At 47.6% G+C, this 14,916-nt stretch overlaps 1 protein-coding gene across 1 annotated transcript in view; it reads right to left on the bottom strand.

Annotated features, from left to right (window-relative positions):
* Positions 1–14,916, bottom strand: part of rasgef1ba (RasGEF domain family, member 1Ba) — a 124,666-nt gene that overhangs the window by 20,817 nt on the left and 88,933 nt on the right. Inside the window, exons 2-4 of the mRNA XM_079519051.1 lie at positions 9,719–9,931; positions 8,599–8,775; positions 8,030–8,167 (exon numbers count right to left, since the gene is read on the bottom strand). Coding sequence (XP_079375177.1) covers positions 8,030–8,167; positions 8,599–8,775; positions 9,719–9,925 — 522 coding nt within the window. The 5' untranslated portion in view covers positions 9,926–9,931. The remainder of the gene's footprint in view (positions 1–8,029; positions 8,168–8,598; positions 8,776–9,718; positions 9,932–14,916) is intronic.

Raw genomic sequence — 14,916 nt, forward strand, 5'->3', positions numbered from 1 at the left:
AAATCACATTGTCACTTTGTCCCTCTTTATGGCAACGATATCCGATAATAAGGCCTCTGGCCTAAAGGACTAGATGTGCACACGCTCTACAGTGGGGGGGGACACGCGACAGGCCAACTGTACTGTACTGTACTGTACTGTACTGTACTGTACTGTACTGTACTGTACTGTACTGTACTGTACTGTACTGTACTGTAATTAAGATAAGAGAAACCCACCAGCTGAAACCCAACAGCTGTGCTGTTTGGACACGATGGGAACTATACACAAAAAAACTAATTTCACCCACTTGTAAACCTGAGACGTGACAACAAAGTAGATTCTGAGCTATACTTTACTGTACATGAGAGAGAGTGATAGCAATCTGTCTGTTTCTAATCTGCCACCTCTGCGCTACGCAACGCTGTGTCCCTAAACAGAGCTTCCTCTTGTGGGGGTCATTCCGTGTGTGAACGGTGGCGGGAGCGATGGTTCTGCGGGCGTTATGCAAGCCCCCCCCCCCCTCTTCCTGCCGACCTATAATAATAACAGACCAGCCCAGAGAACAGCAGGCCGGACCCTCGCGGGGCCCCTGGGCTCATAGAGCCCGCCGCGCTTTCATGCCTCTCCCTAATTTAATGCAGACCACTTAGATAACTGGTCTCGCTCCGACACACTCTGAACAGTTGCATAAGTTTGGAACGGTCCCAAATGGAACAGGGCGCCCGGCCCGGCCCGCCTATAGCATGGCGTGCGTGCCGTGCGTGCTAGGCATATTATATCAATATATCTGCTGTTCTGTGCCAATATTGTCTCATATCTCTCCAGCACTTTTAGTACAACAGAAAATACTGTACATTTCCAGTTTGGAATAGCGATGTTATCCAATAAGGGAGAGAACTCATACAAGATAAATAATTGAAGCAGATACAACTGAAGAAGATAAATTATGTTTTGTGGGTTGAATAAAATCTGGTATCTCGACCTGGAAATGTGTGAAACTTCTTAAAGAGCTGGAAAAATGCTGAGACCCCTGTTCCCCGTTTTAGTTTAACAATGAATACTGTCAGAATATAGAGCTTTAACTAAAATAAGAAGAAAGAAAGAAAAGAAGAAAGAAGAAAATAAGAAAAACTTTTAAAGTATAACAAAAGATATGACACATAACATACACTTTTAAAGTGAACACTGATGATTTGACTGTGTGTGTGTGTGTGTGTGTGTGTGTGTGTGTGTGTGTGTGTGTGTGTGTGTGTGTGTGTGTGTGTGTGTGTGTGTGTGTGTGTGTGTGTGTGTGTGTGTGTGTACAGTAACAGTTGGACAACAATCACGCGAGAAGCCTCGTAAAAAAAATAAAACATAAATCCACCACCTGCCACCTCTCCTGTCCTCCTGCTCCAAACAGAGGGCAGGCATAGCTATATATAAACACACTGCTTTCAAAGGACAGCATGCCTTGCATTTCTTAGGCAGTGGGGGTCCCGGGGTACCACCATTGGTGACGGAATGGAAATGTTATTTTCTGTCTCTGTTTTGTTCTCCTACGGCCCTGGCACCGTCTACGCTGGCAGGTGGGTTCTTGGTGCGAGTCGGTTCCTGGTTGGTCCGCGGTGCGGTGCGGTGCCACCCCCGCTTGGCACCTTGTTTTGGGTCGTTTCTTGGCTACGCGACAGCCCCTTGTTTTGGTTGGTTTCTTGGCTACGCGACAGCACTTCATCGCAGAGCCTCCGACCAGCAGCGTGCCAAGAGGGTTACGCCGTGTTTGTTCTGGCAAGTCAGGCGTCTCAAAGGACACGATGCTTCCACTGATGCCTCCGCAGCGAGCAATGACCCGCGGAACCCCAGGGGACATCGAGGGGGTATAATGACCCGAGGAACCCCAGGGGACATCGAGGGGGTATAATGACCCGCGGAACCCCAGGGGACATCGAGGGGGTATAATGACCCGCGGAACCCCAGGGGACACCGAGGGGGTATAAATGACCCGCGGAACCCCAGGGGACATCGAGGGGGTATAAATGACCCGCGGAACCCCAGGGGACATCGAGGAACCCCAGGGGACATCGAGGAACCCCAGGGGACACCGAGGGGGTATAAATACGACAACTAAATGATTGATAGTTAGGAGTTACATTAAGCCTTTATGGGTTTGTAACTCTGAGAGTGTACAAATGGAACTGTTGCATTTGAAAAAATGGTAAATGGGGGTCTGTGGCCCCCATTTAGTGGGTGGTCTTGTGTGCATATCAAATTCAACAAAATCTTCTCTTGTGGGCGGCTGTGGCTCAAGAGGTAGAGCAGGTCGTCCAATGATCCCTGGGTCGGCGGCTCGAATCCCGGCTCCTCCTGTCCACATGTCGAAGTGTCCTTGGGCAAGACACTGAACCCTACATTGCCTCCAGTGAGTCGGTCGGTGTGAGCTCGCCACCGTTGGTGTGTGAATGTGGGAAGTGAGGACGCTGGCGTCGACTGTTCGCCGCTTCACCTCCCAATGTATGAATGAATGAACCGTTGTAAAGCGCTTTGAGCACTTGGAAAAGCGCTATAAAAATGCAATTCATCTGCATTGAAATGTTGCAGGATGAGAAACTAGACATTTGGATGGCAGGCTGAACGACTCCCAGCACTAAACCAGGTCAGATCCAGATCTCATGCAGTGCTTGTTTATATGTCTTGACTTCTCTCTCCTTATATCTCCTACAACCACATCATGCTAAATGATGGCCTAGGCAGCAGATCAAGGCCTGGAATGTTCCGCCTGTGGTTCTGGTCTCCTCTGGACCCGACCCAGAGCAGATGTTCAGGGCATCTATTCTGGAAGCGCTGTGGTTCCACGCTCTGGAGGACTCGGCAGCAAACCCCAGTGTCACTAAAGTGCTAAAAACGCATTGGCGGCGAAGGGAGCGCATCAAAACAGCCGCTCCAATTATCCCCCCCCCCCCCCCCCCCACACACACACACACACACACACACACACACACAGGCAGCACTAGACAACACGTGCCAGCGCTCGTCGACGTGCCACCCCGGCGACCCTTCACGCCACTAAAGAAGATTTGTTTTCGTGTCCGGGTAACTCTTCTCCCAACATTTCTCCCCTGGTACATTCCCATTTCCCCAACATGCAGACTATAGTCCCAATCTGTTGTTGTCGAGGCACAATAGACGAGGGGAGACTGACCGGAAAACTATTTAATTCCCCCCCAAAAAAGAGAGAGCGCCCGGCGGTGGTGAGCCATAATGTTGCCTGTCTGTCTGTCATACTCGGGACAAAACCAATCCTGCACCTTTCCCTGCAGAGCTGGGAAAGGTAACGACGCGTGCGCTGCGCTGCGCTGCGCTGCGCTGGGCTGGGCTGGGCTGGGCTGCGCTGGGCTGGCAGTGTGTTTTGCTCCAAAAACTACCAAGGCTGAAACAGCCACACACTTAAACAGTGCATTGGGTCTCATGCATAAACAGCTGCAGGCCTCTGGGAGTAATTGCCTGTGCTGATGATCACCAAACAACTTCCTCCACTTTAACGGTTAAAGATTCTTTGAAATGTCTGGCGGTGCTTCTGGCTTCCACCGCTCCACGACCACGGCTGGCTTCCCTTCCACACTGCCAAGAGAGGAAGTTCTCACTCACACCGTCGCACACCGTGCGTTCTACAGTTGGACGGCCTGCATTGCAGTGTTGATTTCGTCGACTACCGACGAACTACCACTGACAAAAACTAAATGGAAACTAAATGAAAACTAAGCTATGATGACGAAAACTGAGACTAAATATACTGACAATTTCGGCAACAAATAAAAACTAGACTAAAATGTTGGGAAGGGACTAATATTCGACTAAGATTTTAGTCGATTAAATCTACAGTAGATTTAGTCGACTAAAATGTATTTTGGCAGGCCTCGATGCCGCCGTAATTAGCCGATGTACAAGCACACAATGCGTCGCATTGTGAGCTTATAGATCGGCTATTTTCAGCATGCAACCAAGTGTAGAATGACTTGTACTGGATCTCTTGTCCACTAGTCCCTTCCTAACAACCTAGTGTAAAATGACTTGTACTGGATCTCTTGTCCACTAGTCCCTTCAGCATGCAACCTAGTGTAGAATGATTTAAACTGGATCTCTTGTCCACTAGTCCCTTCCTAACATTTTAGTCTAGTTTTTATTTGTTGACGAAATTGTCAGCATATTTAGTCTTAGTTTTGGTCATCATAGCTTAGTTTTCATTTAGTTTCCATTTAGTTTTCGTCAGTAAAAAAAGGTAGTCGACGGACATTTTTCGTCTTAGTTTTAGTCGACGAAAACAACACTGGTGTCTGGTAGCTACACCCAATCTCTTCACTTCACTGGTCACTGTGAGCTTCGTAGATCCCCCCCCCCCAGCTTCGTAGATTCCCCCCCCCCCCCCAGCTTCGTAGATTCCCCCCCCCCCCCCCCCCCCCAGCTTCGTAGATTGGCCTATTTTCCAAATGTTCAGCTCAACATTGGTTTCAATGGATGGTGTGTGTGCGTGCAATTGTGTTTGTCACGCACGTGCGTGCATGCGTGTGTGTCTATGTGTGTGCGTACTGCTGACATAAGTTGTTTTCTCCACACAAACATCAGCCATTAGTCAGAGCAGTGTGAGAGATCTCTGTGAGGACACATTACACACTGACACACAATCTGTAAGCAACACGCTGTGTGTGTGTGTGTGCGTGTGTGTGTGTGTGTGTCATGTTGAGTGAAATGTATTGACTTGTAGATTTAGACCAGGATCAATATTGACGTTCTGCACTAGCATTGACGAGTCGTGTGGATCCTGAATGAATGGAGGACGGTAGGTGGTCTCTTTTTCTGCCGTCAACTCATCCATCAGCAAGGTGTGTGTGTGTGTGTGTGTGTGTGTGTGTGTGTGTGTGTGTGGTCACACCGGTTCACTTCACGCTGAATCGCGCCACGCCCTCAGTCGAGACGAGACGAGGGGACACAGATATTATGCTAATTAAATTGCCGTGGGAAGAGACACTGACCTGGATTGTTAAGGTCCTTTAGTTACACGACAACGAGAGGCATTTCTGTTGGTCTGTGGGACGAGCGATTGATTTGACTGAACATATAGTTTTGGCCCATAGCACTTATCCTACCCCCTTAGATAGCACTTTTTAGACTTAGATAGCATTTGAAACAGATGTCATGTCATGTAGACAGCACAATAATTGCATTGTATGTAGTCATAGCACATCATAGTACATATGTATAGCATAGTATATAGGTATAGTTTATATGTATAGTGTCATTATATAGATATGTTCTAGTTACGTTCTTGGCTTACGCATGTTTCATGATAAATGCATTTTACATATGTGATGTATTCCCATGCTTTTGTTCTTGCTTAATGTAAGTGGCTCTGGATTAAGAGCGTCTGCTAAATGCCTAAATTGTAAATTGTAAATTGTGAAGTGGCGTCTGTGTCACGAGTGCATCCACACAGTGACAGTACGCAGTGCATCCACACAGTGACAGTACGAGTGCATCCACACAGTGACAGTACGAGTGCATCCACACAGTGACAGTACGCAGTGCATCCACACAGTGACAGTACGAGTGCATCCACACAGTGACAGTACGAGTGCATCCACACAGTGACAGTACGAGTGCATCCACACAGTGACAGTACGAGTGCATCCACACAGTGACAGTACGCAGTGTATCCACACAGTGACAGCACGAGTGCATCCACACAGTGACAGCACGAGTGCATCCACACAGTGACAGTACGAGTGCATCCACACAGTGACAGTACGCAGTGCATCCACACAGTGACAGTACGAGTGCATCCACAGTGACAGTACGCAGTGCATCCACACAGTGACAGTACGAGTGCATCCACAGTGACAGTACGAGTGCATCCACACAGTGACAGTACGCAGTGCATCCACACAGTGACAGTACGCAGTGCATCCACACAGTGACAGTACGCAGTGCATCCACACAGTGACAGTACGCAGTGCATCCACACAGTGACAGCACGAGTGCATCCACACAGTGACAGCACGAGTGCATCCACACAGTGACAGTACGCAGTGCATCCACACAGTGACAGTACGCAGTGCATCCACACAGTGACAGTACGCAGAACACGGTCAACACTTCGCCGCAAATGCGGTTCCTGTATGAATGAATCCCAGAAAACGGTTCACAATGCAGCACAAGTGTGAGCTTGTAGATTGTCTATTTTTGTGGAAGTGACGGAAACACACGTCCAGTTCTTTCACTGAAGTGTTTTGAATCATTTCTTCTGCGTTATTTAAATATATTCTTCTTTTTTTATATGTTCAAGTCTCCCTTTTGTGATGCGTGTCTTTAGTGCTGTTGTAATGATTCATGTTTTGTGTGAAACACTTTGACTCGTCTTGTTGTTGAAGGGATAGAAACCTGCTACAGAAACAATAAATAAAAACGCGTGCCTGACTGACTGAGGGCAGAGCACAGCAGACATGACAGCTACACCCCCCCCCCCACGCCACCCCCACCCCCCCGCTACACACCCCGAGGCCGAGAACAATAGCACTATTCACTGGAACTGACCAGGCTGATAAACATGCATAATGGTCAGAACGAACACACACACACACACACACACACACACACACACACACACACACACACACACACACACACACACACACACACACACACACACACACACACACACACACACACACACACACACACACACACACACACACACACACACACACACACACACACACACACACACACACACACGTCTGTGTGTCTGTCTTGTCTCGTCTGCACATTTTCACGTAGAATCAAACACTGTTGTTCACATTATGCTCTAGGTGAGGAAACGAGTGCAAGCAGGTTGGAATGGGTGGAGAGAAGTGTCAGGTGTGAATGTCTGATAGGAAAGTACCAGCAAGAATGGAAGGGAAGGTGTAGGACAGACAGACAGCTGTGTTGTATAGTTTAGAGACAGACAGCTATGTTGAAAGGTTTAGAGACAGACAGACAGCTATGTTGTATAGTTTAGAGACAGACAGCTATGTTGAAAGGTGTAGGACAGACAGACAGCTATGTTGTATAGTTTAGAGACAGACAGCTATGTTGTATAGTTTAGAGACAGACAGACAGGTTTAGAGACAGTTGCACTGAGGAAAAGACAGGAAGCAGAGCTGGAGGTAGCAGAGACTAAAATGTTGAGGTTCTCTCTGGGAGTGACAAGGATGGATAGCATCAGGAACGAGTACATCAGAGGGACAGCGCATGTCAGATGTTCTGGAGATAAAGCCAGAGAGGTTTGGACATGTGCAGAGGAGGGATAGGGAGTACAGTATAATGGTAGAAGGAAGTTGAGGTTGGAACTGCCAGGCAGGAGGCAGACCAGAGAGAAGATTTATGGATGGAGTGAAATGTAGTGGATGCCGTAAAAGTTAGTTGGTGTGAGAGAAGGTGATTCAGAGGACAGGGTGAGATGGAGGCAGATGATTGGCTGTGGAGACAGAGGACAGGGTGAGATGGAGGCAGATGATTGGCTGTGGAGACCCCTGAAGGGAAAAGAGGAAGAAGTATGTTCTATACTTAAATTCTTAACTTTTACTTTATAACGGAAGTAAATGGGAGTTGTAGCCTACTCTCCAAATGTGGGCACAGATGACGTCCCTCATTAGAGCAAAGTGGATGAAATTTGTCCTGTCAATTCTGTCGTCCTTTTTAAGTCCATCTGTCCTCCTGTGGGTATTGATGTTCTTTGTTCTGCTCAGATGACCTGACATGATATACGGAGCAATCAATACTTTTGATACGCTTTATTGATCCCCGTGGGAAATCTGCTTTTTAGACTCCTGCCGACTATTAGGAGCAGTGGGCGGCCGTCTAGCTCAAGGGCATTTCGACGCTAAGCCAGGAGGAGCCAGGGATCGAACCGGGGACTTTATATAGTATAAAGGGAGGACCCACCTCGTCTCCGCTGCCCAGCCTCTGGGTCAGCTCCTTCAGGGTTAGGGGGTTAGGGGTTAGGGTTAGGGGTTCTGGGGGAGGGAGGACCCACCTCGTCTCCGCTGCCCAGCCTCTGGGTCAGCTCCTTCAGGCTCCTCATCATCCTCTCGTCTCTGAAGTCGTACGGGAATGTCTCCGTCCACTCCGTCAGCAGCTGCAGGATCTTGGGCGCAATCTTTCTGCTCCTCGTCTGAAAAGATGGCGTTCACACACAAAACTAAATGTCAAAGAGAGCCGGCGGTGACATGGAGCAGGGCATAATACACGCTAATTAGTTGTGGCGAGTGTTTGTTCGGTACAGGACGGAACCCCTTTTGGTGTTTTAAGATATTATGTTATACTTTAGCTATTGAAAAATAGCAGATCTACAAGCTCATAGCGCAGCACCGAGTGCCGCGCTACAAGCTTGTAGGTCTGCTATTTTTGAAAAATCATGAAAAATGTGACGCAAATCTTTGAAATATATATTCTTTCAGAGGGAACGTTTTTAACTCAAATCCTTGCTTCTGGGGGAGGTCGGTCCCTGGAACAACATATTGTGGGTCGGAGGCCAATTACATATAATCCTAGGGGGTCCTTGACATGAAATAGTATGAGAACCACTGGGTGTGTATACCGTACCATATCGGCCTGGGGGTCCCCGAGACGCTGGGGGTCCCCGAGACGCTGGGGGTCCCCGAGACGCTGGGGGTCCCCGAGACGCTGGTTCTCCGTGCTCAGCTGGCACACCCTGGCCATCAGCTCGTGGGGCCGGATGAAAAGACGAGAGCTCAGCAGGAAGGTGAAGATGTACGTCCTCTGTTGACGCAAACAGAGACACAACATGAGACATATATTAAGATGTACGTCCTCTGTCTGTCCCCGCAGACAGAGACACAACATGAGACATATATTAAGATGTACGTCCTCTGTCTGTCCCCGCAGACAGAGACAAAACATGAGACATATATTAAGATGTAGGTTCTCTGTCCCCCCAGACAGAGACACAACATGAGACATACATTAAGATGTATGTCCTCTGTCCTCTGTCTACCCAGACAGAGACACAACATGAGACATATATTAAGATGTACGTCCTCTGTCCTCTGTCCACCCAGACAGAGACACAACATGAGACATATATTAACCCATTTTGGGGCGGGAACCCCTTTTGGTGTTAGCATTATGTTATGCTTTAGCTATTGAAAAATAGCATCTACAATCTGCTATTTTTGAAAAATCAAAGAACCACTGACACAGAAACATAGCTTTTTCAGAAAACTGTCAGGATTTAGAAGACATTTTTAGAATCTAATCTCAGGTCAAAATGGGTTAAGATGTCCTCTGTTTGACCCAGACAGAGACACAACATGAGAAATATATTAAAGCCAGCGCATGCACTCACATCCTCAGCGTGGACAATGTGTCCGTTTGTAACTGGGATGGAGAGACAGACAGACAGAACCACATGGACAATATTGACGGCACATTACAAACCGCTTTCCAAGAAAATAAATAAAAGGTTTTTATTTGGCTTCTGTGATTTTCGGTAGCCTGTGGGTCGACAAAATCATCTGACTGTCATGTTATTCTTGCTTTAATAAAGCGGTCTTGAAAAACATCTCTCTCTGTCTCTCTGGGTTCCGCTGCCAAGGGGGGAGGGGGAGGTCCCGTGCCAAACACACATTATTTGGGGCCACAGTCGCCCCAAATATGCATGCATACAATACAATACGATACGATACAAGGCCAGTAAACTCACGTCAGGGTAGTAGTCGGCGGTGGGAACCAGGTGGTGGATGAGAGCCTCCAGCGATCCGGACACCAGGTGGTTGTCATGGTAATACAGGCCCGCGTAGCCCTCGTCCTTACTGGGCACGCTCTGGTTCTGGTACAGGTTCTTGTTGTAGACGCCGACGCCCGAACCGAAGCTCTGGCTGCCCCCCGAGAACGGTGGAGTCTGAGGCATGGTGTCCTACATGAGGGGAGGGAGAAGGAGAGAGATATCTTTTATTTTTTGCCTTTAAAAGCACCTTTGTTAAAACATGGCAATGTAAAATGTCGCATCACAGTTGCAATTAACCCATGCCCTATATTATACTCATTGTGTGAACCAAGGCTAAAGAGAAATAAGACATCACTTATGTTGACGACACACCTAAGGCACCATAATTCTCCCTCTGGCACCGCACCGCCCACAGCACGTCACCCTGGCCTACACCCACCGCACGCCACCCTGCCCTACACCCACCACGTCACCCTGCCCTACACCCACCGCACGCCACCCTGCCCTACACCCACCGCACGTCACCATATACACCCACCCCACCGCAGGGTGACACAGAACGTCACCCTGCCCTACATTTTTTTGAGTGGTGTAAACCACTCCTACAACTGGCTTTGTTGTGCAGAAAAAATTGAGTGGTGTAAACCACTCCTACAACTGGCTTTGTTGTGCAGAAAAAATTAGCATGGTTGCTATGTTCACCCTGTGCACCCGGGTGTGATTTCATTACGTCAGACATGATTTCATTACGTCAGACAGGCTATATTACACCACTCAGTTCACACTTCAAAGATTTTGCTGCCAGATTTGTCCCAAACGTTGCAATGCAAAACATTGACATACTGCCGCCGATCATTCGTTTCAAACGTGCATCCCAAGCTAACCTTTCCAATGTGGATTTCTGACGCAAATGCACAATTCTGATGGTTTTGGGTAAGATAGTTTTCACATTTCTGTATTCCCTGTTTAATTGTACATACATTGTTTTGCTCCACTTTTTCTTTGGCCATGTGAACACACAACACATGCCAATAAATAAAGCCTCATTGAATTGAATTGAAATGAGATTATCTTAAATGAGACGTTATGGTCCCAGAGGGATGTTTCGTTTCACAGCCTGTTAAACACATTAGCAACATTAGCATACTACACATTACACAACATTAGGAACATTAGCATACTACACATTGAGCTGGTAGGTCTGCTATTTTAGAAAAATCGTGAAAATGTGGCGCAAATCTTTGAATATATATTCTTTCAGAACGTTTTTAACTCAAATATTTGCTTCTGGGGGGTCCCTGGAACATCATATTTTCAGATGGGGGTCGGCGGCCAAATATAGATAATTCTGGGGCTCTTTGACATGAAATAGTTTGAGCACCACTGACACAGAAACATAGGGTTTTTCAGAAAACTGTCAGGCTTTAGAAGGCATTTGTAGAATCTTGTGTCAGGTCTTAATGCTGCAATGGCTCAGTGGACAAAACTATTTTCCCCCCCTAGTCAAAGTTCCATGTCCGTCCGTCCGAATGACATTAATGTGAAGTAACGATTGAGCGGGAGATCCGTGTCATTGTCTATTGTGCGTGCACAGACGGCGTGTGATGGCTTTGTGTGTCGTGCTCGTCAGCGGGTTTGGGGCGTGGGAGGGGAAGGGAATGGGATATGGTTTGGGGCGTGGGAGGGAAGTTTGTTTTAGTTGGAGACGGTCAGTCAGTACTCGGTGCAGTGATGAAAGCATGGGGGGGAAAGTACGACAGGATGGATTTCATTATTCAAAGATCTGCGCCACATTTTCAAGATTAAAAACAAAAAAAAATAGTGAAAATCTACAAGCTCGTAGAGCTTGTAGATTTTTCCAATAGCTAAAGTTTAAAATAATGCTTCAAAGACCAAAAGGGGTTCCCGTCCTGAATGAGTCCATGTGCCCATTTGTAACTCGGAGAGCGCACAGATGGAACCAAATGGACTCGTCCATTTGGTTCACTGCAGATGGTCAGTCAGTAGCTTATGGGTCCATTTGGTTCACTGCAGATGGTCAGTCAGTAGCTTATGGGTAACACATGGACCCCCAGATTGATACTTATTAGCCCCACGGACCCCCATCTGAATAAGGTATGCCAGGGAGCAGGGACCCCCATCTGAATAAGGTATGCCAGGGAGCAGGGACCCCCATCTGAATAAGGTATGCCAGGGAGCAGGGACCCCCATCTGAATAAGGTATGCCAGGGAGCAGGGACCCCCATCTGAATAAGGTATGCCAGGGAGCAGGGACCCCCATCTGAATAAGGTATGCCAGGGAGCAGGGACCCCCATCTGAATAAGGTATGCCAGGGAGCAGGGACCCCCATCTGAATAAGGTATGCCAGGGAGCAGGGACCCCCATCTGAATAAGGTATGCCAGGGAGCAGGGACCCCCATCTGAATAAGGTATGCCAGGGAGCAGGGACCCCCATCTGAATAAGGTATGCCAGGGAGCAGGGACCCCCATCTGAATAAGGTATGCCAGGGAGCAGGGACCCCCATCTGAATAAGGTATGCCAGGGAGCAGGGACCCCCATCTGAATAAGGTATGCCAGGGAGCACGGACCCCCATCTGAATAAGGTATGCCAGGGAGCAGGGACCCCCATCTGAATAAGGTATGCCAGGGAGCAGGGACCCCCATCTGAATAAGGTATGCCAGGGAGCAGGGACCCCCATCTGAATAAGGTATGCCAGGGAGCACGGACCCCCATCTGAATAAGGTATGCCAGGGAGCAGGGACCCCCATCTGAATAAGGTATGCCAGGGAGCAGGGACCCCCATCTGAATAAGGTATGCCAGGGAGCAGGGACCCCCATCTGAATAAGGTATGCCAGGGAGCAGGGACCCCCATAAGAGAAGATTGTTACGGCTCTAGCAGTGATTCTCAACCCGTTTAATTTCAAGGACCCCCAGTTTGACATGCATTATAGTCTACGGAGTACGGACCCCCCATTTAATCGCATTTCTATCTCTGGGACCCCCAATTTATATTGTAAAATCAATGTTAATTTAACTATGAGAGTGTACCATTTGTATCACTCTCAGAGTTACAGACCCATAAGGGTCCATTTGGTTCCAAACTATCATTCAACTGGGGACCCCCTGGAACTCCCAAAGTGGGGACCCCACTTTGGGAACCACTGGCTTACGGAGCACAACATTGTTCACCAGCAGTGCGTTCTGGGTATTCCCCCCCCCCCTACTTTACAGCTGTTTGACCACAAAAGCCAAGATGGCACATCATCATCAGCTCAAGTTAAACAAATCCAGAATAGCTCCGGGACGTTTCCTCAGACACAAACACAGACACTGTGTTTGTTTGGGAAATGGTTTGGTCAGTCAGTGAACCGCCCTTCCTGGTCAGTCCTGGTCAGTCAGTGAACCGCCCTTCCTGACCGGCACCAGAATTCCTTCTGTCCATTTCAAGATGGGAGTCTTATTACGATGAGACTCGAGGGTTCCACCGCAACGATGTACACGCACCCACACGCCTCTGAAACAGACCTAATGGGTAGGACTTCCTAAATAAAAATAAATGGTGCATTTATACAGCTCCTTAACCACAGCATTATCATATCGCCTATTTACCCAAAGCATTATATAGCGCCTTCACCCAAAGTACTTCACAATGAAGTACACCACCATGACGGCACCAACCTAAATGGTGCATTTATATAGCGCCTTTATCCAAGGCGCATTACATTCACCCATTCACACACCGATGGCGGTGGAAACCATGCAAGGCACCAACCTGCACCTCAGGAGCAATTAGGGGTTCAGAGTCTTGCTCAAGGACTTCTACCAGATACTGTTACTGTACTCTTATTATAAATTAAAAATCACACCTGTGTGAACTGAGTGGTGTAAGGTCTTATATAGACTGATCAGCTGTGGTCTGACGTAATGTCTGACGTAATGAAATCACACCCGTGTGAACTGAGTGGTGTAAGGTCTTATATAGACTGATCAGCTGTGGTCTGACGTAATGTCTGACGTAATGAAATCACACCCGTGTGAACTGAGTGGTGTAGGGTCTTATATAGACTGATCAGCTGTGGTCTGACGTAATGTCTGACGTAATGAAATCACACCCGTGTGAACTGAGTGGTGTAGGGTCTTATATAGACTGATCAGCTGTGGTCTGACGTAATGTCTGACGTAATGAAATCACACCCGTGTGAACTGAGTGGTGTAGGGTCTTATATAGACTGATCAGCTGTGGTCTGACGTAATGTCTGACGTAATGAAATCACACCCGTGTGAACTGAGTGGTGTAAGGTCTTATATAGACTGATCAGCTGTGGTCTGACGTAATGTCTGACGTAATGAAATCACACCCGTGTGAACTGAGTGGTGTAAGGTCTTATATAGACTGATCAGCTGTGGTCTGACGTAATGTCTGACGTAATGAAATCACACCCGTGTGAACTGAGTGGTGTAAGGTCTTATATAGACTGATCAGCTGTGGTCTGACGTAATGTCTGACGTAATGAAATCACACCCGTGTGAACTGAGTGGTGTAGGGTCTTATATAGACTGATCAGCTGTGGTCTGACGTAATGTCTGACGTAATGAAATCACACCCGTGTGAACTGAGTGGTGTAGGGTCTTATATAGACTGATCAGCTGTGGTCTGACGTAATGTCTGACGTAATGAAATCACACCCGTGTGAACTGAGTGGTGTAGGGTCTTATATAGACTGATCAGCTGTGGTCTGACGTAATGTCTGACGTAATGAAATCACACCCGTGTGAACTGGGTGACCGTAGCAACCATGCTCATTTTTTGGTACGAACAGACAGACAGACACGTAAACTAACAAAGCCAGTCGTAGGAGTGGTTTACACCACTCAAAAACAAATAACGTAAGTTTTTTCACAGACTTTAACTAATAAGTGGTTTGATCTCTGTGATTTGCTCATGAAATCTTGCCTCCCTCCAGTGTTTCTGTATTATGTAAACTAAAAGCAACGTTTCAAAACTGTGTTTTGAAACGTTCTATTATATAAATAAAGTCCCTGTTATGGTTGTGAGTGAGCGGGCAGTGAGCGGGCAGTGAGCGGGCAACAGGCTGCTCTCCTCTCTCTGTGGATGTGATGTTACTCATTCCACCCACCGGAACAGTCGGCTCACATTGCCCACACACTC

The sequence above is a fragment of the Electrona antarctica genome (assembly GCF_951216825.1).
Source record: "Electrona antarctica genome assembly, chromosome: 13".
In the NCBI taxonomy this organism is placed as follows: domain Eukaryota; kingdom Metazoa; phylum Chordata; class Actinopteri; order Myctophiformes; family Myctophidae; genus Electrona; species Electrona antarctica.